Below are 26,245 nucleotides of genomic sequence, written 5' to 3'. Positions count from 1 at the left end.
TGTCCTACAACAGTGCCTATTATAAGTCAGCTGCTGCCCCCCTCACCCTTCCCCTCTCCCTCAGAGTCATGGCCCTTCTGTCCCCTCTAAGTACCCCAATAAATTCAAATGTAATGCTCCTAAATGAGATCACTTACATGTGCCATTTCTCTTCAACTATATTTATCATCTAACACTTTGGCCTTCATTAACAAATAGCACTCAAGGAGGTGGCAGTGGTGGGTGATTCCTCATCTCTGCTGTGGGGGAAAGGGAGGGAGGGAGAAGGCTGTCACCAAAGGACACCAAGCAAAATTGTGGGGGGGGGGGTCACACTTCACATTATGACGTAAGCCCAAGTACAAAGTGTTTCACGAGGTCACCTAAATTACTGGCAAGCCAAATTGGATAAATACTTTGAGTTACATTAACAAAGGCAAGGACATACCATAACATATTTGTGTGGCATTTAATATTTTGACATTCAAATCCTTTTGCTTGCACAATTTAAAAATATGAAGCGCAAAAACCGTTGCAGCCACCCGGGATGCCAAGGATACAAGGATGACTCATCTCTGTTCACCAAAACATGTCACAATCATAATTTTAACCTGAAGCAGTACTGTATTACACAGTACACACACACACACACACACACACACACACACACACACACACACACACACACACACACAGACACACAGAGCAAATCCCTCCTTCAACTATCTTATCTTCAACTACTACAAGACTAAAGTACAGAGGCCACCCACTGCCCAATGAGCATCAGCTAAATAGTTTGGCCATTTACATCGATGCATTTAATTGGCTGTCGTCTCCAGCATTGTGCAAGGCAGTGGGGTGCATCTATGGCATTACTCCTGTAATATTACACATAGTGCATTACTTAAGGTTGGGCCTACCTATTGTTTAATTTATAGCCCAACTATCCTTCCTGTTCTGACACTGTCTCCACATCTGCACTGGAAGAGAAAACATTCAGTTTAGCTATTAATTATCACAACAGTGGAAAGATGCACAAAGCAAGGGTAACCCCCTTTTTATTTCCTTTAATAAACATTTTAAAACAGCTTCATTATAATAATGTATTTTGATTAACGATGTTTACCACAGTGCTGGTAGTGAAAATTGCTTTCCCATAAATTAAACCAATAAAACTTAGTTGATGAATTATTGCCTAAATGTAAAGTGTTACAGTCTAATTCATTCACAGCAGCACTACTCTGTAAAGTATCAACAAAATATACATATTCAAGAAATGATCAACATAATTAATTAATTTCAGGTTCCAACAACTATCTTGATAATATTTTTTTTGATTTTCTTTCATTTTCAAAATATCAATTATGAATAGGAATAACAAAGAAATACTAATGTCAAGAGTTTTTGTAATGCTGCAATATCATATTATTCAGTTACTTTAGAATATGTTAAAGGAACTTATAATTACATAGTTAAGGTCTCAGAGAATCGGCATACTAATAATTATTCAAGTGAACCACTTGAAGTATACTTAGAGTAAATTAAATGAGCAGATTCAGTTAATCTGCATTATGCTGATACAAAATTAATTTTACATGCATGTGTCTAATATATATACATACAAACCATACATGCAATTATAATTCAATTCACAAACTTCTTTTTTGGTTTTGTTATGTTTTGCTGATTAAGAAACACTGTTTTGATCTAATACCCTCTATACCACATAAGAGTATATTTAAATCAAGATGAAATATGAATGTTACAACTTGCTGTGAAAAGAAACCATTTTTTAAAAAAAAGTCATTTATGCAGCATCTTCATGGACGTCGAAGTAAAGACACACTGAGGGCAAAACAACACAAAGGCGTGTTGAGAGGTTAGAAAAGTGAAAATTGGTTTATGTCAGAGTGCCAATTAAGAAGAAGTCATACTCACATAGCTCAGACGGCTTAGACTTAAATGGAAAGGAGAAAAAAAATCCACAGGCATAAAACATGTCAGGTAAAATCAAAGAGAAAATATAATTTCCCATGAAGAAATCAATTTGTATTCCTGTAGCTGATGTTTTGGGGGTTTTTTTGTAAACCGGGTGACATTATAGAAGGAAATGCATTTTTATCACAGCCACTTTCAGTTCTTTTCTGATAACTACCACGCTGATTTCAAACAGTGCTTTGTGTGTCTCTTGTATTTAACAGAGCAAAAGGCTGTGTACCCTCAAGGTAAATTTACTATCTCTCTTGAAAAAAAAGCAAAAGCAAAAAAAAAAAAAAAAGGGAGGAAAAGCTTTGTGGGGCAAGTCAAACATTTTAACATCTCTGTGTTTCATCTAAATCACTGACAACAAAATAGCCTCTAGCATGAGTGTCTCTCTTTCCCTCAAAGTTAACTATGACATCTGGCATGGGCTCTGAACACCATGACAACAGACACCACGACTATAGACACCACGTCAGCATACAACTGTAGTGCAAGAAAAGAGGCAGTGAAGAAGGGAAGGATAGAAACACAGTTTGCTAATGGGGAGAATGCAATGTAAAGAGATCACTAACTGCCATTATTTACACAACTCCCCATAACAAGTGGATTATGCAGATCCTAGCTATTGTCAAGACAAATGTCATCATAAGGTTTCCCCTTTTTTTCCCAGAGTTTCTAAACCTACGAGGAGCATATGGCAGTGACATGAAATGTACAGTAAAACAGAAAATGCACGCTAGGCTAATAACCAATGAAGCCCACTTGATTAACAGTGAATATTTGTATGAATTATTCATTTAAGCATAAAGTATCAAGAGAAGACGGAACATCAGCCCCTCTGTGTGCCCTGGGGCTATTGTCATGGTGGGCATGATGGGAGGGGACTGTAACGCAAATGTTTTCATCTAAATATCCTAATTCTGTAATTTAATGAAACTCTAATCATGATGAGAGGTTTGAAACGCTGTGCTGAGGAAAACTACAGGCGACGCATGACAGAGTGACAAAAAGAGAAAGAAAAAGCAAGGAGGGGGGAGGGGTGGGGGAAAGTCTTGTTTTTGGTAAAGTGGGGAACACTGTGGCAGGTAATACTCTGGATACTGCCACTCACTTTCGCAATCAGGCAGAAATTATAATTTTAATAGACATTCAATTAGATTCATTATTTCACATTTCTTCCTTGTGTCGGTCAAGACCCCTCTCCATTCAGATTTATCTCCGAAACACATTTTTGTTCACGGGGAAATGATGGATTGACAATGCAAAGGGAAGAGTGAAGTCAATTTTGCCTGATGTCACTGACAGCTTAGCATGTAATTACTGTCACATATGCACAATAGCAGTACCTAGAGAAGAGCAAGGACAATCAATTTAGCTTTCAAGCCTGCAACTTCAGTATAACTACATAACTTTATTTGAAAGAGTACAAGTGGAGATGGTTTAAATTTTAATATATATAAATATATGAGGTGTTGTGGACCATTTTTTTCTCACTCCCCCCCCAAATCTACCTCTATGGTCTGGAATGGATTGTCCAGCAGCACCCTCTTGTGGAGCGTAACTAAAATGCAATCAATATTCAGTATTGCAGCGTCTCTCTAGCTTCTCTTCTCCTCTCTGCATCCTGCTGCAGTACTCCTCCTCCGGCTGCATCTTCCCTCCAGCCTCTTCCTGTCGGAGATGCTCGGCTACTTCCCCTTTTCTTTCACACTGCGTCTCCGCCTGAATTTCTCGCTCGGGCTTGGACGCGATCTCAGTGACCTCTTAGTCAAATATTTAGATGGTCGATTTCAACCCCTTTAAGGAACTGCCTCACAACCTCTTGCCATAAAGAAATCGATGGGACGAGTTCAAATGCCAGAGAAAATGTTCAAACATAAACAGGTTCATTGGGAGGCTATGGAGGGGTGGGGGTGGGAGGTGGGGGGTATTGGCAGAGGTAGAAGTGCTGGTGGGGGGGGTGGGTGGCAGCAAAGGGGGAGTCTGATGCTAATGTATGCACAGCCATAGAGTAGCTATGCATATGCATATGGGTAGAAGGGGATTACACACTGGGATGAGCTGAGAAACTGAGAAGGTTTAAAAAGAGGGTGAACACTCGGGACACAATGAGGCAAGGCGGGCCAGTTATGTTTACCATGAGAGGAGAGGAGAGGAGAGGAAAGGAGAGGATTTGGTACATCATGGTAAAAATGGTCTTCGTCTTGTGCTAAACAGAGTGACCTCTAGTCAGGGCCTTGGGGGAAGAGGGTATGGAGGGGGTAGAGTAGTTAGAGCAGCCTACTCTCAGTGTTCCCTTCAGGGAGCAACACTGCACCAAAAAGCATTGGACAAACCAGGGCATTAATATCCTCACACTAACCCCCTGACAATACCGCATTATGTATGTACGCCTCTGTGCATTACACACCTTGAACTAGAAACAATCGCGCCCTTTTCTTTCTTTCCCTTCAGCACTTGAACCACAGCCAAGAAATTCAATGAGCGCATTTTATTATATATTTTTTATTTCATAGGCAAAAAAGAGAAGCGGAAGTGCATACGCTCACAAATACACACACACACACACACACACACACATGCACACCGCTGAAAACCTTCACTGTGTTCTTTACATAATCAGTTACCTTGTGACACCTACCTTTGCTGCAAATGACTGTTTGCCTTTTATTCAGCTCAGTGTTTTCTCTCTATCTCTCCCTTCCAGCCATGTGTATCATCTCTAATTACAATTCACACCGATTCCAGCCCGCCATGCTAAAACCCAGCCTACAGAATAAAATAAAAAAGCGGCTTGTAAGGTGCAAAGGGGCACATGAAAAACCGAAACCAAGTCTGAAGGGAGAAGGTAAAAAGAAAAAAAAAATCAAAACACAAGCTCTGGGTGTGGGGTAACAGCATCAGCACAGTATTATGATGTTTCTAAATGGGGAGCGTGTCTCTTGACACGGGTCCCTGTCCAGATATCGATTGCTCCTGTGGCTGCAACACTAACAGCAGTGGAGAGCCATTGAACTTAAAAGCAAATAGTCCTTCTCCCCCGCTCAGCGTTCGTTCACAAGCGATCGATACAGGTTGGCCCAGCACGGCTAACACCTCTATCTCGAATAATGGCCTTCCTCCTATAGTTACTGACCAGGAAGCGATGCAGACAGGCAGGAACGGGGTGGGTAAAGTGGAGAAAAGTGAACGTAAAGGCATACGCATGACCTAATTTAAAATTCAAAACAGCTACATAGATATCCAGTTATGTCAGCTAAACTAAATTTGTGGACACAAGAAATTAATAAAGGTCTCAAACTTACTTAAGAAAGCTTTAAAATTTTTAAATTAAAGGAGAGGAAATCTATTTATAAACATCTAAATGTTTAAATACCTCCAACTGTAGTAACGTAAAGATTAGTAGTAGGACTAAAACATTATTATATTTGACAAGCAGCTCGCAGAGCAGTAAAACCACTGGTGCTTGGACTCTCCCTGCCTAGTTTCCTTTAACGGTCTTCCATTTATTTGCCTGCTTAATAGGTAGAGGTGGGCTGGGCGTCTGTTTGATCGCCATTAGCCCTGTATTAGCCACCGTGACCCTAATGTTCCCCACTCCATTACTCTGCGGTGGGAGATGGAGGTGGAGATGATGACCCTGGGAAGAGAGGAAGGCCGAGAGGTTCAGCATGGCTGGGCAGAGATCAAGTGTGAACGAGGAGAAACGCCCATCACCCATTCTTGATCACCCTGGAACCTCTTGGGACCTCAAAGGGGATACACCCTGTATTCACCTCGGCCTTGTCCAAAACACAGCAACACATGATATAAAGTACCGTCATCATGTACGACATGTTATCACAATAAAGGTATTATCTTCACATATGTCCAATTTTAAAATGTTCTAATTTCAGCAAGAAATACCCGCTGATCAAACAGCCAGCAAAAACATGTTTTATAAATGAATGAATAAATGTTAGTTTTTGGATGTGTGTTTTTTTTTTTTTTTGTTTGGAAATACCATTTTATGAGCCAGACAATACCAAAGCAAATCCAATCTATTCTCTTTTTCTGGTTGCCATCCCAATACTGTATAGAGATTTTGAAATTAAGTGCTTTTGGACCAGGCAGAGACTGTGCAAAGGTTTCTCCATCCTACTCTATTCTTTTTAAGGGTATTACTGTAAAACAGGCAACTGGATAACGGCAAGGTTCAAAGCAATATGCAAAAAGAATGCAGTTTTTCCAGCTGAAATCATCTGATCCCTTCCATGCCTGAATCAGCTTCAGCTGTAAGCCATCGCTGAGTAGGGACACAAAGGGAAAAAGGAAATGAAAGAAAAAGGAAAAGAGAGACTGTATGAAAGAAGACAAACGGGGGAAAAAAAGAAATTTGAGGGACTGCGGCACTGTATAAAGCATTTAAAGATGGCAGACGTCAGAAGTCGGAGGCAGTTCTTGGCATCAGGAGTCAGGAGTGTTACAAATCATGTGGTCAAGGCAGAGGATGCTACATGGAATGTATCAGAAGCCTTAAATATGGCGGCTCTGCAACTCAAAATCTCTTGGCTTGTGGATTTCTGCAGTAGCAAGCTACTGTGTAGTAAAGTGCTGACTGCTGACTGAAGGAATTTCACTTCTGGGGATCAGAAGGAGATCCACTGTGACAAAAAGTCCAGGCTCAAGAAGGCTGTGACCAAGAGCAAATTACAGCAGCCTTACAGAAAACATGCTTGTTAGCAAGCTTACGCACTTTTCTAGGTATGCAAAAAGAAAATGACTTCTGAACTTTGGAAACTTTACACTGAACTGTCACATTTATATTTCTATATTTACAGCTACATTCACAGTTACCAGAAAGTGTGCACACAAGCAAAAAATTGTGATGAATAAAAACCCTGACTGAGTGATGTGTCGCCCACAAAAAGGAAGGCAATCCCTGAATTTCCAAAGTAAAGCTCCCAAGGTTAAGCCTTCCCAGTTCATAACGGCATCCTAACTGTTTTAGCCCATTTTAATGGGCGGATGTGTGCTGGTCCTCTATCAGAATTCCATTAACCCAGTATTAGCCACGGTGACCGTAATGGTTCCCACTTCATTACTCTGTCGCTGGGCGAGATGGGATGATGGCCTAGTGTGGAGATGAAGGCCGGGGGGTTCAGCATGGCTGGGCAGAGCTCAAGTGTGAACAGAGGAAACGCCCCTTTGCCCATTCTACAAGTCGCAAATTCCCTCTGAGACCTCGACGCGAGTACCAGCCTGCATTCAACACGCCCCTCGCGTGTTGATGCCTCGCACAAAAAGGATCAGCAGTTATGAATAACTCTTTTGCTCCTAACTCCTCCCTTCTCATACATCAGAAGACTTCAGCGTATTTTCTTCGGTGTACAACTTAACGGTTCAATGAAAAAGACCAAACTAAAGACAGTGATCCCTTAATATTCAAGTATTTAGATCCACATTATTAAGTCACTGAAAAAACCTTTAAGATGTAAACTATTCCAACATGTGTTTGGTGCACTAAAGTTTTCATTACTGACCCCTTTCCCCCATTTTTTTGTAATTCCCAGAGTTATTAGGCACAAATGCACTAATTGCAGAGAGAAAATGGCCATAGGGCATTTCTAACAGGCTGCCCTTAGCAGAAATAACCTGTGCGCATGTGGAGAAGTCAGAAACAAGTGACACTGTCCTACAGTTGAACCGAGGAACTGTTCTTACACATGTCTCACCTTTCATCCTCTGACCCCATTATTTCTTCTACCATAGAAACCTCACCAAAACAGAACATATTTGATTGCCCTGGCCCTCCAAACTCTCTCCCTCTCATAATGTTATCTTAAGAAATGTGGAAACAATTGAACCTCCATTTGATTTTGGCGCTTGAAATGACTACCACATTGGCGTCCGATGCATTTGTGTGCGTGTGTGTGTTCGGACTTGCCGCCCCCTCCCACCCCAAGAGATTCCACAAAGAGATTCCAGGGCCCGTGTGATCGAGCCTCTCTCATCATGGCAAATTGACCATGTGCACTTGACGGCCAGCTGAGTAATCTCCTGACACGTCGGAGTTAACACACCACTCCACAATCACAGAAAGAAAAATAACTTTGGGGAGGAAAAGTCATAAATAACCTGGCAGAGAAGGAGCTTCACTCTCTACTTGCCCTCTGAACCCGGTTGAGAAAACAGTCAATACGAGAGGAGAGGCACACAATTTTCACTGGCGTTTAGGTGGTTTCAGTCATTAGGAGAGGCATTATGTGTAAAAAGAGGCATGGGAAACATTTAAGATGGAAGGAGGACTGATGAATAAAAGCATACAATTAGTGCAAATTCAGGGCAATTAAAAAAATAAAGAAATAAATAAAAAAGCCACGTCAGCCATAGCAAAGACAGGCTTTGTTAGGGTGCGAGAATAACCATGAAAACCTGTGAAAGTGGAGTTAACTGTTGCTGTCACAAACAGAGAGTGTGAGAATAAGAGCAAGAGACACAGACCACAAGACCAGAAGAACAAGAAAATTTAGAATGAGTAAGAGAGAAAAATGCCAGAGATTGTCATTCCTCATTGGTGGCGTGAGCAGGAAGTGGTTTTGAACCAGGGGGATTGCAGGCCATGCTTTTTTAGAAGGGAGGCGTACACTTAGCTCTTGTATGACAGCAGACTTTTCATCACACAGTCACACTGAGCCACCACTGGGCTCCAAAATCTGTCACCAGACTCTAACAGAAGTGGCCCTCCAAATTGAAAAAATCTGCTGCCATCACAGGAGTATAAGGGGTGAGAGACACGAGTGTTGAGGGTTGGAAGTTGAAAGCGTGTATGTGTGAGTGCCTCTACCCACAGACACAGACATTTCTAAGAGTACGTTTGTCTCTGTGTAACAGAATAGAGGTTGGGAAGAACAGACAGGAGGGGAGGGAGAGAGTGAGAAAGAGGGAGGGCAGCTGAGGGGTTTAGGGGGGAAAATGTGGTCATCAATTGCTGGCAGCGGATCGAGGGAAAAGATTATTGGACGGTAACCCAGCGGCAGATGTCTGATGAGTGTCTATTAACCTGCCTCCTACATCTCGTAGGCCGTGTCGCTGATGAATTCAGACCAGGAGGCCTTGTCCCACCCAATAGGAGGGGTTGGTAATCCCTCTCCAGGAAATACCTGCCAGAGACCTCGAGACCTGATTGGCTGTATCTGCGCTGCTCTGGCACAGCTAACAGGATGGAGATGCAATTGAGGAGATATGAGTCAACCCCTGCAGCTTCCTGTCCATTGCTCCTCTACCATCATATAGTGTCACTCTCCTCTTCCATCCCTCATTTTGTTTCTGTAGTTCCTGTGCGTCTACACCCATTCATTCCCCCACTAGTGCCTTTATTTGTCTTTCTGCCCACCTTTTTTCAAATTTTCCTGCACTACTACTTGATAGTGCTTTAACCCAGCAGACCTGAAAAAGCTAGAATATGATGACAAACTAAACAAACCCAGTCTTGAGAGTGACTAGACAGACAGGGCTATTTGCTTAGTGACATCAATTGGAGGTACAACATCTCTCTGACAAACCGCAGTCACCAGGATTTGGGCCTTGGCTCATCTGAACCTCATATAAAATGGTTTAAATATGGGATTTCCCTGGCTGGTATATGGCACAGTCCCTTTCCCTACTCACCACTGTTTCAACAAATTGCTACATGGACATGGAATACCATCTCTCATCAGCTCCCCACCCACAGACTCCTACACAGACAAGCCCACAGTAAAGAATGGGGCATGGCATTAATAATTCTCTAGGAAACCTGGCTCCATCGCTATTGTTCCAGAAAGACATATTTGAACAGGCAGCACCCTTTAAGCCCGTGATGTTTATTTTGACAACACATAGTATTAATGTCTATAAAATATGCCAAGAACAGTTGATAAGTGATGAGATATCAACTGACACACTTAAATAAACCTGTTTTGGTCCATTTGGCCTGTTAAAGAGACCATGTCCCAAGATGAAGATATATGAGTTTGGTATTATCTGCCAACAAATCACTTTTATGTCATCGCCTCGACTCAATGTTTGCCTCACTCTCTTTTTGTCTGAGCAGAACAAAACAGAAACAATTCAGGAGGGAGGCAATTTAAAATAAAAAATAATCTCCACCCAACCATCTTAGTGTGCCAGTTAGTTTCAGTTAAACCTGTTTAACTAGGAGCTTGCTTAGCATGGCCCAGGATGTAGTCAGTGTGGAGGGCAGAGGGGCAGAGGGAGGGGCTACAGGGTGTGAGAGCTCGGGGTCTGTGCTCCACATCTGCTCCTATATTAAAGGCATATGGGCTGGACCACGCCAACCACTTATGAGCATGCACGGACCCCCGTCCAGAGCCCAATCAGTCTTGATGGGGTGATGTAATGGACATACCTTGGCCTCCCTTGTCCTCTCAAGCACAGTGCAGCCACAACGCAATCCTGCACAGAAGGCCAGACAACATGCCAACTCACTGTCAACACCTGCCCGTCAAAAACTGGTGGGATGAAGGCACACATGCAGGGGAAAAGAAGGGATGGAGATGGCAATGGGCTGAGGTAAGAAAGGCATATAGAGAGAAGGAGAGAGAGTAAAAGCAAGTGAGACACAGAGAGGGAAGACGGGAAGCTTGCAGGACCACTGAGGCCACAGAAGGCTGTACAGAAAAGATGGGAAAAATTACCCAAAATTGAATAGTGCAAAGTAAAATCTAAGGAGTATCTACCACCAGAACTTGTGCAACTTGTGTCTGCCTTATAGCATGGAAGGTCAGAGAAGAAAGGAGAGACACAAAATATGGGTAGAGATGTGGCTGTATAATAATCCAGAACAGGCCTGCTCCTCTACTCCCCCTGTGGCAGAAAATTAGGAGCCTGTGGTACAAGTTGTCCCTTCCACATTTATCAGTGACACCACCATGCCCGGACTCGCACAATTGTGTTTTCATCTGCTCCCACAAACAACCATTCATCTTGGCTGTGGTGTAATGGAGAAGAAGCACGGGGAAGGAAACAGGATCAAGGGATCCTACGCTTTGGTGGACAGGTATGGTGGAGAGGAAAGGGTGTTCTGGCTAGACGCATGACTTAGGTGACTGAGAGTTATCTCAGGGTGGAGGCGGGGGGAGCTTGTGTGCGGTTTCCCTTCTCAGAAGGATAAGGTGTTGTCAACTCTGTGGTGACCCAAGAGTTTGTCACAGGGGATGTAATGAGGTCAGATTACAGGCTAGTCCACAGACTGGCTGCAAAAGGTTGGCCCGTAATCCCACAGTCATTAAAGGAATGCTTTGTTAAAAGCGGATGGAGGAGAGAGAAAAAAGATGGAGAGAATGAAGAAGAGGGGGGAATATAAGAGGTGTGTGGGGGAACTCAATAACACTTGATTCAATATGAAAAGCCTCTTGTTGCCACCCAGGAGAAACCCGGCTAGGAAGGATGTGAGGGAAGCCAGCCGAGAGACTCCTACAACCAGGAACAAGACGTGCCTTGTTCCGGGTTTAAGGAGCAAACAGATTAAGATGAATTGATGCAAGCTTAGTGACTTTAGAGAATGGGGGAGAGAAAAAAAACGCCCACAGATCAATAAGGCTTAGGAAGCAAGCAACCAAAGACGAATCTCAACTCACATTCAAGAGGATAATACTCAATGAAGGAAACACTCTCAGATCTCACATATATCCCTACTGTTTGGTTTAGATTTAAAACCAAAGTTTAAGTGTACAATAAAAAAAAATTAACAAAACCAGTGGGGGGATGGGGGGGATTTAAAAACAAAACATTTGAAATTTAACATAAATGTAAACATTTTATGCAGTCGTAGAGGTAAAAAAAATTATGAGTATGCACAAACAATAAAATTGGAACAAGGAAACAAGGTTGAACTATTTATACAGAAATTGCTTACACATATTTGCATTTTTTTTTTAAATTTTCACTTCTGTGGTTTGAAAATGCATGCGTCTGTGCACTGTGTGCGCTAGAACACACGAGGGGTTTAAAATAAAACATATGCAGATCACACCAAAGGTCCTATTGCCAACAAGTTAACATACATCCAGTGTCCCACAGTGCACTGTGACAGATCAGTGCCTAAGCCGGCCTGGCGGGGCCTGCGCCCTGATGTTTGCAGAGATCAGAGAGAATCATCTGGGTTAACATGGTAATTATACGGCAAAGCCCTGCTATCTCAGGCTGGATCTGATACTGTTTTTCTCCTCTCTACTCAGATATTTCAGGCCTCCAGTTAGGAGGAGCGACAGCCGTCTTCCAGAGGTAAAGCCTCAAGAGGTGTTCCATCTTAATGGAAGTAAGCACGCTGTGACTGTATTTAATAACAAAAATAAAGATCTGCTTTAAATTATTAAAATTGATAGGCTTGTAAGAAAATATTTTTTATATTTTTCATATGCTCTGATTTAATAATAGAAAGACTCGTCAGCGGTCTGGTTGTTCTTGATAACTTGAAGGTTAGATTTCAAACCGGAAATTATATATGTGTGTGATAAAAAGTCACGTGTGAAATTAACTGTAATATCAACTGCCTGTTAGCTAAAGTTTTATGAGATTACCTGGGCATGTGTATATAAAATAGCACTGTGCACTACTGAAACCATTGAAAGCTGACCAGTATGAAAGTTAGGAAAGGGCTAATTTAAACGCACCATCATGTTATTCCTTCCAAAGAAAAAAAGAAGAGATAAGTAAACCATTGGCTGAGGTAATTGAAAAGGGTACCAATTATAAGATTTTAACTGCTTTACATATCATTGGAAACAATCACTGTGTTATTTTTGGAGACAGAAACTTTTTAAAATAAAATATAGTTGACTTTTGACACTACTGAAATTAGCACATGGTTTGCATCTGGTTTGGTGGTAAAACACAACCTGCTCTTGGACTTCAATTATTTTAATGTGGAAAAATAATAATTGCTCAACATAGAGAGAGAATTATAAAAATATAACAGTATTTTGCCTGTATTAAGTTTCGACTAACCAAAAGAACCCCCAAAAACCTGGTGGTGGGAGATATGCCTGTGACTGTTATTTCCCAGTATGTTTATGTTTTTTCTGTATTTATTGTAATGTGTATTGTTTCCGTGACCGCAGGTGTGCCCTTTAACCCCAAAGTCATTAGCCTTTGCCAACTAGGTCTCTAAACTGCACTACGCTGGTGCAAAACACGTGCAGAGAAAACGAGAAGCACAGAGAAAGAGAGAGAGCGGGAAGGGGAAGAAGGCTCCTGGGCCAATTACGGCCCCAAGAAAACAAAGGGCTATATTTCAATGATTCCTCCAGCTGTGCTGTTTATGAGCTGTGTGCTTAGTCTCTGTGACCTTCACCTCCACACTTGCCCTCTCTGAGGGAAAACAAGCTAAAATTGCCTGATGCTCAATCTTTCATTTCCCCTTGTTTTTCTCCCCCCTGTATTTTCACTTTTTTTGCTTTTGCAAGTTGCTAAAAACATACTGCTTATTTGATTCAGGGGTTTTTATATTTATTATGTTAGATATTTTACTGCTTAGCAGCTTTAGTGCTAACTTAATGGTATGCCATGTCCGACACAGTCTTAAATGTAAAAGTAAGAAAAAATATAGACTAATCTAAGGCTTAATGGCAAGGTGTGTGTCATATGTAACCTTTATAACTTTGCTTGTCAGACTCCCTCCCTCTCCCACCAGCACACATACGCACATGTGCACAGACCTCATAAGCAGGGTCTGGGTATCAGTCACTGTGGCCCTTTGACAGGTCTAACCTTCCCAAGCGGCAGTCTACAACATCTTCACTGCAGTCCTATTGACCAAAGCAATAAGCCATTCTATATGGTGTATTAAAGTAATTTTCCACATGCTACCTCAGCACGATCCATTGTTCATGCAAGCTCCTGCTGACCATGAAGAGAGGAAGAAGGTGGAAGGGGCAAAAAAAAGGAAAAAAAAAAAAGCTTCCCCAAGCTACTGCATCAAATTGCAACACTTTGCACAGCAAAACGATAAGTTCTCTGCATAAATGTCTTACTTTTTCTTTTTTTTTTAATTAAAAATTGTTTTTTTGTTGTTGTTGTTTGACTTAAAAGATGCAGTCATTACCACAGTCACTCATTAAGGAATTTTTGAACTGTCAGAGGGAGGTGCCAGCAACACCTAAACGCTTAGAGGCATATGTCCGTACTATTCAAAGAGCATGTTCAATTAATATGTTCCCAATCCATTCTCCCAATTCATTCCTCTTATATTAGAAAGCAAAAAAAAAAAAAAAAAAAAAAAAAAAAAAAAGGAGCGGTTCTTTTGTTGGCAAGCAGTGGCTGTGTAATATGTTGAGGCCATCTGCGTAGTCCGGTGGCTGCCCTCCCCTGCTCCCCGTGTCAGAGGTGGTGTTGGAATCGCTGTGTACCTCACCCTGGCCTCTGCTGAAATCAGCTCCAGTCCGGGACCATGTGACAAATGATTCCAATCTAGGCTGAGCGCCCTTGACTTGACCCTGACCGCTGTAGACAATAAGGGCAAGCTCAGTCACTGGAAAAGATGTTCTGCGCTAATAAACCCGAGTGCGGACCAGGGTAGCAGTGAGCGGCAGCACGGCTTGGGTGGGAAGGGGGAGGAGGGCGTTCGGGGAGAGAGGAAAGGGGGGAGAGTTCAGGTTCTGACCTCTCAGGTGCAGGTTGATAATGAGTCTCCCTGTTTGCTCTGTGAAAATGACCTAAGAGAGATGAAAGGAGCCAGAGCACAACAAAGAGCCCCATTCTTTGCTCCTCTGAAATGGGATCATTCTTGAGGATTGGCTTATGAATGCACTTTCTATTTCATTGCCTTTAAAGGGCACTTAAGCCAAAATACAAACATGTAAAAGTAGTTGGGCTAGATGCTGCCACGCAGCCCCTGAAACCAAGCGTGCACCTCTTCTCGGACCCCACACATGCAAACAAAACAAGCAAACAGACGAATAAAAGTAGATGCTCGCTCGCCCGCATACACATGCATGCAAGGACAAACGCACACATGCCGACAATATCCCAAATCCTGCTTGTGTCTCCCCTTGTCTCCTTAATAAACCCTATAAAATGAGTGTGCTCTTGCCAAGCGTGGTGCCGTAAACATGCCACTCCAGAAAGGTTCTGGGCATCCCGCTAGTTATGCTAATGAAACCCCCACCCTCTTCTGTTTTTCACTCTCTCTCTTATCCTGCTGGCACAGGCTTCACTCTTCCGCAGTACACCACTCCATTGTCATCCCCTGCCCCTGTTCTGCTGGCATCAGACAAGATAATACACAGCAAAACGAAGATCCAAGAACCCTTGTAAAAAAACATGGCAAGAGAATAATATGGTTATTATTTCTTTGAACTCAAAACCAGGCCATTGTTCTTCATTTTTGTGTCCCAATTTGTAGCAAAATATGGTACAAAATATGATTATCTTAAGAATGTGCATGCACGGATGGCTAATTATAATGGTATAAACAACATTTCCAAGGTAAGTGTTAGGAAAGAAACAAGAGAGGGTCATGAAATACTGAACAAAATAACCCCTCACTTCTGTCTGATAAGCTGTGACAAGCTTTGACACAGCCAGAAAGTAGAGGCAGGACTTCTCGTAGCGCTGATTCTGGTGAAGTGGAGTATATCAGCAGGTTATTTGTCATGGGGACTTTCGGGAACTTAGCGCTCAGAGTAACTTAGAACTTGGAGGCGGAAGTGCTGGGCATGACAGGAACCCCTGAAGTCTGCTGAACTCTGCTGAGTGTCAATCTGGAAACCAGGATTATACCCTCCATCCTCTGGCTCGAAAACACAAAACCCACTTGTCACTGCAGCACAAACTTTTGTTTGTGTGACTCTAAGAGTGAGTAGGTGTGTGAAAATGCACATTTGTCTGTATCTATAAATGTGTGCGTGTGTGTGTGTGCGTTTTCATGCGTCTTCAAGGCCTTGTGTGCATGTGGCTTTCTCAGAGCTGTTGAGTAAGCCAGGCCTCTGACATGTGGATTTGTGGCTTGACTGCAGAGGAGTTTATCACAGATAATTACATAAGAATGTGCTGGAAATGGAACAAACCACGGACAGTCTGGGCTGGCAGATGCTGAGCCTCGGCCTACACAGTGCCCCGTGCTCCCTGCACTCCAGACTCACACACCAGCCCCCACCGGGCCTCTCTAAGCTTGAAAGGGCAACAGAGAAAACACTGAAATCCTGGAGAGCCCAAATGAGCTTCTCTTTTATTTCTCACCCTACAGCTTCCTTGCTTCTCTTTCCTTCACTATACTTTTCACACATTTAAGGCAGTTCGCAGAATACACAATTGATTTTTTATCTTGTTAAAAATATATGTCTCCAAATATTAAAAGTGTTAAATAACAGTAAATATATATATTTTTATGGAAGTATCAGTAGCCAAAAATAAAGTGCACAAATTGTGCAAATACGCTTGCAGTCTCACCAAGCTTGGAAATTGTGGATTTGCCGAATAAAAACTACTGAAATATGTTTTGCTGAAGATCCAGCTCTTGTCACCTGCGATGATCCTCCACATTAAATTTGTGTGAGTTTCAAACAGAAGTTGATGTCGCCACACAAGTTTGAGGTCCGCACTGAAACTGCAGAGTACACAGCGCCAATACTCATAAAGAGACTTCAGGGAGTGATTTAAAAAATAGAAGCAGTGCTGAACACACCCTGGAGGTGAACAAGAAGATGATCTTCAGTTTTCATGGATAAAGTCCCTGAATGACTTTGTAAATGCATACACATTGGTTTTTTGTTATTCAAAATGGATCTTTTGAGGGTGAACATCACCTCTGTTACACAATGCCTTGATCCTGGACCAAGAGAGAGAATTCCAAATTCTGCGAATATTCTCGCTCTGTGATCGTTCCGCCACAAAACTGTGGCAGTGTCATGCTTTCTATCATCCAGGCTTCTGTAAAGCGCAGAAATGGTCACTTTTTTCTCATGTTATGAACATTCTCAGTGTCAGTGTCTCTGTTGCAGATGGTGCAGTGTGTGTGTGTGTGTGTGTGTGTGTAGGAGGGGGGGCATCTATGAGCTGGTGTACTGAATTGGAAATGGAAGTTTATAAGGGCACTGGCAAAAACCTCTCCTCTGCCCTCCCAAGATAATGAAAACAGTGTGGCGAGAAGTAAAATCTGACCACTGCAAAACTGAAACCGCACTGAGGTAGCAAGATGAATAACCTTGCGCACCAGCCAAGTGAATTCTGGGTATCAATGCCTTTTCGATTCACTTACTTTTTGTAATCATCAAGGTCAAAAGGCAATTTCTGCAAGCACATAAATAAATAAAACAGGTTGGCAGCAAATTAAATAGAAAGGGGAACAAAGTCATGCCTCTAGCTAGTAATAGAAAAAACAAGGGTAGAAAATCTCACATGAAAGCTAATTTTAGATAACATCTAGCTTTGCCATTTGACTAATTGGAATACACTTCAGTCTTCATACAGAAATGCCATTAGCACTTAAAACATTTTGTGCTAAAGATTTTTGTTATGCAAAGTATTATTTCCCCATCCATGACTGCATCCAAAAGCTGTTGATAGTGAAGGTTGTGGTTTAATCTTTTTTTTTATTATTTTATCATTATATGACTTTAAAAGAACTCTGATTGTAACAGTTGTATTTTCTTCTGCTGCAATTTTACTTTGTCCAATAAAGCCAAAATGCTATCCCTTAGTCTATTACAAAAAGTTTCTATGTGTTACCAGTGGCCCCTTTTTTATCAAAGACATGTTGCATACTGACTATCACGGCTGGCTGTTGTCTAATGCTGCATTTGAGATTACGTGAACAATCAGTCTATAGTTACCTGCTCTGGTGTCCCTCTGTATGCTTTAGTTTGTATTTTAAACCTGTCGTTTTAGCCTTTCTTACATGAAACCTGAGGAGGCCTGTTTTTCAAAGTGACTTTCAGGTTATTTTCTGATGCAAATAATTCAGAAAACAGTGGTAATAACTGTAGAGGCACAACTTTTCCACTTAATCCAGGAAAAAAAACAAACACAAAGAAAAAACTCCTACAGGGTAAATTAGTCTTGCTGTCAAGTCTTAAACTCACAAACCCAAGGAGACAAAACAACTCTCCATGTTTTTAGTTGCTCCTATAAAATATCTACAGGAATCCTTAGTTTTTCTTTCCACCAAATGAGCTAAGATATAAGAGAACTTTATTGACTTGTAATCGTGTGATACTGAGTAGTGTCAGCAACAGCTCAAGGTTATTGTGCGAAATGAGTTCAGGCTCTAAACGGCTCAGCATTGTAAACTAAATCAATACTACCAAATAGTGAGTACTGCCATTTACAGCATGACGCCCGCAGGAATTTCATTCTAGTCATAACTCTCAGCACCCGGCCTTACATAGTAAGCAACAACGGGCCCTTATGAAAAAGTAAACAAGTTGTCGGGGTCGTGCAGTTTATTCCTCAAGGTTACGTCAAACCCCAACGTCCAGCCTCCTACTATAGGGCCAGAGGTCTTGCATTTGTCTGGCTCTTCTGTCAGGGGCAGATCCCTCCTCGCAGTCCACTGCTAGCAGAGAGACAGGGGCTTTTATTAAGTGTTGGCAGTAGACAATATGGCCTCCGCCTGTTTCTAGTGCCCCTGATTCTGCTCTCTTGGCACATGATAAGATTCTGAGTCCGTTCTGACAAACCATACAGTATATATTGCTTTTGTTCAAGAATCCAGAGCAGTTTCTCAAAAAAAAAGAAAAAAAAAGGCCAGAACAGTTTATTACTGTTTAGAAACCTCCTTCCAAGAGCAAAGCAAGCACGCACAAGAAAGAGTAATGATATGTTTTAGGTCAATATTTTATACGATGATGCATTTTGGGAGGCACACCTCTACAAGGCATGTGTGAAACAATGGGTGTCATAACTGCCCCGTGCAGCTTATTAATCTTCCCTCGCCCTATAATCAATCTGTTTCTCCCCTTGCAAACACTGGTTACATTCCTGCGTTACATGAGAGACCATCTTTCACTGTGGCATAAAAGGGTGGCTCCAGGATGCTGATGTCTCTCTCATATGAGGCAGCTAAGACTAACAGTACAAAACGACTTCCTCGGGATGTTTTTAAATCGATGGCAGCAAGATTAAGCAGGAAAAAGGAAACGGGACATCAACTTTTCTTGTTTGTTTTTTTTCCCCCACAGCTGATTTGACTAATCAAATGAAAGCCTAGAAAAAAAAATCTGTAGATTACTTATTGACTACCCAAATAATAGTTTTCTTTGAAAGACAGATTTCCAAAGCTGTGACACAAAGGTATCTGTCAGCGACTGTAAAACCTAGGCAGGGTTCTTATTAGGATGTCCAATCAAACATATGGTGTCATGCTTACAACTGGGAACCATTTCAGAGGTATGTTGTGAAGTCATACGGTAGTGCTCCGCTAAAATTATTCTATAGAAGACAGCAAGAGGAAGTTGCCACTATTCTTGTCATTCCCCATTGTACAGTCATACTGCAGCAATTATTCAAAATCTTTGATTATCCTCAGAGAAGCGATGCAATCATGGCTGAAAATCAATTTCAGGGACATCAGGAAAAATCAAAAAGCTAGCACAGTGCCAACAGGGCCAAGGGCTTGTGTGAGAGAAGAGAAGGGATTTTTTTCTCATCATCGTTTCGGTTTTCCCTTTGCTGAGGGTAATCAGCCAGGAACACCAGAGAGCTTGCTGTTAGTCAGAGCCAGATCCTGATCCTGTTCAGAGCTGCTAGTGATGTAGAGCCAGGTAGCATCCAATTAGCGCTTAGTGTAACTTAATGCAAAGTACTGGCACTCTGCTCACCGAATCCAACTAGTTGTCATAGAATTTCCACGCTTGTTCTGTCAAATTCACGAACATTTGCTGATTTGCTTTGCCTTCTCAAGGCACCATGGAGTTGAAATAAGACATTTTCATCAATGCTGTGCTGTGTATGGCCATTTTCTGCTAAAACAGATTGGCCTGATTAGTGATGAGACAGCAGGCACGTCAGCGACGGCTGCTTGATGCTTATTGACAACTGTGTTGCTTTAGAACCACATTTACTCCTTTTACATATAGAGCAATTTGTAATGGCACAGGTTCCAAAGCTCTTTAATGGATGTAAATCCAATGAAAAAATTTCATGATAAACTAAAAGCATGTACCGTTTTTAGTCAAAGAAGCTGGATATAAAAATTCCACACTTCTTTATGTTCAATCTAGGCATGCCCGCTCGTGTTTAATCAGTCTGGACCAAATGCTGGACTTATCTCCAGCAGCTGAGAGCAGATCGAGTCTGATAATGACATATTTAGAGACACAGCATAAAAGGAAAGCCTACCCCGTTCTTTCATAGCAGACTGATCTGGTTGATGAAAAGCTCAGAAATATGCCAGAGACATTACAAAATAAGGGATAATGTGTAATATCCTATTTGTCCCCGTTACATGTATTTCACTTTCTTTTACTTTTTCTTCCCCTTGACTTGTGCTTCTTGGTCTCAGAGCATGAGCAGCTGTGATGAGAGCCTCCACAGACTTCACTTTCTAGTAGCACTCAGACATTTGAGTTTTGGCTGTGGTATGTGATGTTTTGTAAAGATGGTGGCTTCCTCCCTCTGTCCTCCTGCCTGCCAGGGCTCAATGGGCGGATTGCTGCTACTTGTGTAACAGCATTAGCAGAGGTTATTCAGCAAAACAGTGGAAAATCCACTCCATCATGTTTCCTCATCAGGGATGTCTTCTCTCTGACCTCCACCTCTGTTTCAGTGACTCACACAAACATGGAAGATGAATATGTACCATCTCCTCAGGTTACGCCAAATTCAACAAAAGACGGGCCTGTCAACCATGAAATGGTCTTTACAGAAGTAATATGGACAAATGTGGATTAGTTGGAGGCACTTTTATCTCTAGATAATTTCGTGACCTTTATTTTTTATTCTAGGTCGTAAAAGATTATTCCGAACGCTATCATAACAACTGGTATAAAAGGAAAATGGTGGTCTATTATCCTCCGTAATTCCTTTCTGGACATCTATCATCATGCTCCCCTCCCTCTACCTAGCATTCATCACAGGACACCCCCATGGTTTTCTAATCTACAGCTTTTGTTTTCTTTTTCCTTTTCTTTTTTTTCTTTTTTTTTTTCTTTTTCTTGGTTATATCTCCTGTGAATTACTTGGCTCGGAAACACACAGGCAAACACACAGACACACACAGGCAAACTGCTGTCTGGCCTCCGAGGTTCAGTGGGAGCATTAAATACAGGTCAGGGTGACAATGAGGTTGTTGCAAGGCCTTGAGGAGGCCTGGGGGACTCTACTTATTAGTCCCTGGGCATGACTGTTTGTGTTTGGTGAGTACTAGTGTTGGATAGTAAGTTAATAGAGTAGATGCGCGATGAGGACATAAATAGATAAATAAACTAAGTAAAACAGGGCAATCCTACGCAATGCACGTGTGCACAGATTTCACATCTGGATATTGGATTTCATGCAATGTTCATGTCCTGTCTTGTTCATCTCCCTCAGAAGTCTGTTTTTGGCTCGAGTCATTTCGATGACATCATAGCACAGGACTGATGGGGAATATTTCTGCATGACATTATATTATTTTTAATAGCTGCAATTTGCTCTTATTATACACTCTTCTTATTTAAACAGCCTTTATATATAGCTTAAGTTGTAAAAGGACTGTTCAACATATGCAATGAATATTTATCCAATTTTAAGAAAAAGTTTTCTCTTACACTATGATCGAATCAGATTTAGAAGTCTTGTTTTCATTCAATCTCACCCTTTCTTTGGTGTTTATTTCATTATTTATAATCACAATAAATTAAATTCTGTTAGTAGCACATCTGGAATGCACTGCAACTTAAATGTACACAATGCACATGCATAACCTTTGTTAGTTGAAGCCCAGAATCAGGGAAAAAGATCTCCTATTCAGTGTAGGCTAGGCTGTACTGTACAGTATGTACTATATTCTAATCTATCCACAAGCAGACATGTCTATGCAGCTTCAATCTTTTCTTTCTTTCTCCATGACAACTTTCATTTCAGTCACATGGGTGTATGCTGTAATAACTCAGTTTTATGTTCAAAATAAAACTGCAATACAGAGGAGAATATTAGTAAATGCTGCAAAGGCGACCCTCAGAGAAATATCTGTTTTCTGCAGTGAATCTTGAGACTGTGTGATGATCTGTTGCAGGTATCTGCTGGTTTCAGAGTCATGCCCTTTACTGTCCCTCTGTTATTTACCCACCAGACATACACAGCTTGATAAATGTTTTGTCTGACCTTCTAAATTTGTTTTCCTTCCTCTTAACTGTGATTTTATTTCCCTTGGACAGGCCAGACACTGTGTGCCTCTCTGTGTGTACGTGCACGTGTGAATGTGTCTGCTCATTTTTTCTTGTGTTTTTTAAAGCTTCACCACCCGAAAGATAAAACGTATCTTTTCCTTTTTGAAAAAAAAAAAAAAAATTTCCATCAGTTCGTCATTAGAACGGAAAAAAAAAAAGAAAACACTGTAAAAGCAAAGGAATTCAAAGCTCTACTGAAAGCGACTGGCCCTCCATCTAGTGTGTGTCTACTTCAATCTGTAAAGGGTTAAAGTCGCCACAGGCCAGAGCAGAGTCAACATCGGCCACGGCTTGGCTGGCCTACCCTGCCAGATCAATATCTGCAAATAATAAATTAGCTCCCTAGAGGGGTCGCACTAAACCCTGAGCAACACTGCCCTGGAAAAGTCCACAATTGGTGTGTGTGAGACTCAATAAGCCAGGTGAATGACTGTGCAGGGGCACATCTTTAGCACTCCATAATAGAAAATTAATGGTGCTCAAATCAGTGCTGAGGGCACCCTGAGGGTTACCTAATAGGCCTAGTTAGAACTGTCATCCCTTCCAGAGTCGCCTAAAATATTACATGCAAACACAGGGAGCCAAGATGAGAGGGAAGAATGGGAGTGCGTTTACGTCTTATTTGTGGTTAAATCAGCTACAGGTAAAAGGTGAGTTAGCACTGAGGAGATAAGAAAGGAAAGAAGTCATGATTTAGCTTGGTATAGCTTACCAAAGAATACTAAAGAGGTCTAATTTTGAATTTGGAAGAGGTCAGAATCTAATGCTAGTAAAACCTATGCGTGTCACCATCAGCAAGGATAATCATGGCACAAACTGTTAAGTGAAACCTTTTTTTCACAGTGCACTGTCATCGCTTAATGCTGTCACTCTTCGTATTAGCGTTTAGCTGTTCCTTAGCACAGACTTGCATACAGCTATTTCAATGGCATATGAACATCCAGGCCCGGCAAGGTCAATTCTACCAGTTTTGATTTCCCCTTTAAGCTACAACATAATAATAATTAGATATTTAAATTTGCTTCATTAAAGCACAGCTCATCTCATCTTAATAGAAAGATCGACTGATGGCCTGAATAAGCACCACACTGTTGATGTGTATTTCACGATTTTCTTTGTTTCTGCTGGTTAAACGTCAGATATTAGTTATTTCAGTGAGTTTTTGCACAATGTACAATTCACAGCCCTTGATCATACATTTGTCCTGATTATTTATGATAAAAAAACGTTTTTTTTCTTTGTGTTTATGCTCATTGTCTTCAGTTTTAATGACAAGCTGTAGGTCAAACAGCTGCTCATGTTACCAGAAAAGAAATAAAAAGGAAAACAATGACAGAAAAATGAAACAAAATCATTCCAACCTGCTCAATTCAGGCACTATTAGCCTACCATAAAGCCATATACCCTAAAGAAAAATTCATATCGCCATATAAACATGGAAATAAATAACAAGAGAGCTAAGTAATTTTAAGTTTTTGTAATACGGTTCTGAATCTTGATACTGTATAATATTTGCAGTGTTCAAGCATAAGCCAATCTAAGGTCCTGTTTAAAAGCAGATCTATATGCCACACAGGCTTGTAATGAGCCTTAAAAGCACATCTGATCGCTTATTCCAGTTGGTTTATTTCCCCGCCCTTACGGAAAGACTGCTGGATTCAATAAACACACTTCTTATTGATCCTCAGTCACACGGCAACACATGCACCTGTCTTACCCGCATCCAGCAAGATTTATTACAACTTTATATGCTGGGAAGAAATGAAAAGGCACAGAAATGTAATCAAGTGCACTCCCGTACACACAGACAGTTTAACTAGCCAATGATTTCTCATCAGCGTATCCTCATACATACACAATTTTTCAATCTCTTATCCCACCCTTATTTGTCTATGCAGTAATATCAGCTGGTTGGAATGTGGGGAGGGGTTTTCCTCCTTATCTCTCCTCCTATCCCCCTCAGGTCTGGAGTTCGGCAAACTGTCTGCTGCACTGACACTGAACTTACCCACATGCCGCCACACTGCCATCCTCCAGAGCAAACAGAGTGTGTCGCTCTCCGCAGGCCACTTGGGATATTTTCAGAGATGATGGAAGATTCTGGAACAAACACGGTGCCAGCTGGAAAAAAATAAAGTTCCCAGTGAGGTGAAGAAACACTCTGAGTATCTCTGGGTTGCTGTTATTGTGTAGTTAAGTAGGTATACTCCATCAGCCTGGCAAACATCCCTAAGACGGGCACAGCTACAGCAGATCCTCTCAGTGCAGATGAAGACAGAACAACAGGCACAACAGAGGGAACAAGAAAGAAACAGCATATTCCTTTATGGTGCCGAGCTGTGTAGATCTGATGTTTTTAAGTCCCTCTGTGTATGTCTGTCTGAGTGTGTTCATGCCAGTGCCACACGGAAAAAAAAGAAACAGCCTATGAGAAGAAAAGAAAGCCTGGTTCCTCATCATGCGCTTGTTAGCTTGTCCAATCTATGGCAATCAGCACAGTCCCAGGGGTTGAAAGACATGAGATGCTGGGGAAAGTGAAGCCGAGGCTGAGGAAAAGATCAATACCGCTCTGTGAAACAAGAAGTGTGGGCTATTTACTCTCCATTGATCTGATGATGCTGGAGAAACACCTCACTCGGCTATTAAATTGAGAGTATAAGTCTAGTGTGGAGGGCTTTTTTTTCCTTCCTCTCTCTGTCTTTCTCTCTTACTTCACCCCAAGGTCAAGAAAAAAAAAGAAGAAGCTAAAAACATCCACAAACACACAAAAATGGATTGCTTGGGCCAGGGAAAGTAATTAATCTGCATTAAATCTGTCAAGGGAGCAGACACTAACTACCCGTCTTAAGCGAAGTTTTGCTCAGAGCGACCCATGGCAGCATAGGATGGACTACTGGAGGACACGGTGATAAATATAACTGCTAGCCGGGGGCCTGCAGTGCTTCAGATGAGCTACTTTAAGGCTATGCTTTACACACTCATAAGAAGCTAAACTAAAAGAACATAAAATTATGCAGGCCTGGTAGTCTAATTAAACTGATGCATTTTGTGTTCAATGTAAACAATTAGCAGGCGGGGAAAAGACGCACTGGAACGGTTCGCAGCCGAGTGTGAAGCAGCGGGAATGAGGATCAGCACCTCCAAATCTGAGGCCATGGTTCTCAGCCGGAAAAGGGTGGAGTGCCCACTCCGGGTCGGGGATGAGTTCCTGCCCCAAGTGGAGGAGTTCAAGTATCTCGGGGTCTTGTTCGCGAGTGATGGGAGAAGGGAGCCGGAGATCGACAGACGGATTGGTGCTGCGGCTGCAGTGATGCGGACGCTGCACCGGTCCGTCGTGGTGAAGAGGGAGCTGAGTGTAAAAGCGAAGCTCTCAATTTACCGGTCGATCTACGTCCCGACCCTCACCTATGGCCACGAGCTGTGGGTAGTGACCGAAAAGAACGAGATCGCGGGTACAAGCGGCAGAAATGAGCTTCCTCCGAAGGGTGGCTGGCCTCTCCTTAGAGATAGGGTGAGAAGTTCGGCCATCCGGGAGGGGCTCAGAGAGAGCCGCTGCTCCTCCACATCGAAAGGAGCCAGTTGAGGTGGTTCGGGCATCTGACAAGGATGCCCCTGGGCGCCTCCTGGGTGAGGTGTTCGGGCATGTCCCACCGGGAGGAGGCCCCGGGCAGACCCAGGACGCGCTGGAGAGATTATATCTCGGCTGGCCTGGGAACGCCTTGGTGTTCCCCGGATGAGCTGGAGGAGGTGGCTGGGGAGAGGGAGGTCTGGGCTTCTCTGCTTAGGCTGCTGCCCCCGCGACCCGACTTCGGATAAAGCGGATGAGGATGGATGGATGGATGGATGGAAAAGACGATATTCTTTCTTCAGGTTTGGTTTCTACAGCCAATATTTAGCATTAGTAGCATTTCAAGAAATCAACAGTTTTGCATCCT

At 42.1% G+C, this 26,245-nt stretch overlaps 1 protein-coding gene across 1 annotated transcript in view; it reads right to left on the bottom strand.

Moving 5' to 3' along the window:
• LOC120442970 (ultraviolet-B receptor UVR8-like) overlaps positions 1-26,245 on the bottom strand; it is a 303,306-nt gene that overhangs the window by 196,862 nt on the left and 80,199 nt on the right. The window contains exon 5 of the mRNA XM_039620403.1: positions 24,319-24,431. Within this exon, the coding sequence (XP_039476337.1) occupies positions 24,319-24,431 (113 nt within the window). The remainder of the gene's footprint in view (positions 1-24,318; positions 24,432-26,245) is intronic.

This window comes from Oreochromis aureus, linkage group 12 (assembly GCF_013358895.1).
Source record: "Oreochromis aureus strain Israel breed Guangdong linkage group 12, ZZ_aureus, whole genome shotgun sequence".
Taxonomy (NCBI): Eukaryota; Metazoa; Chordata; class Actinopteri; order Cichliformes; family Cichlidae; genus Oreochromis; species Oreochromis aureus.
This window is presented reverse-complemented; position numbering and strand designations above follow the sequence as displayed.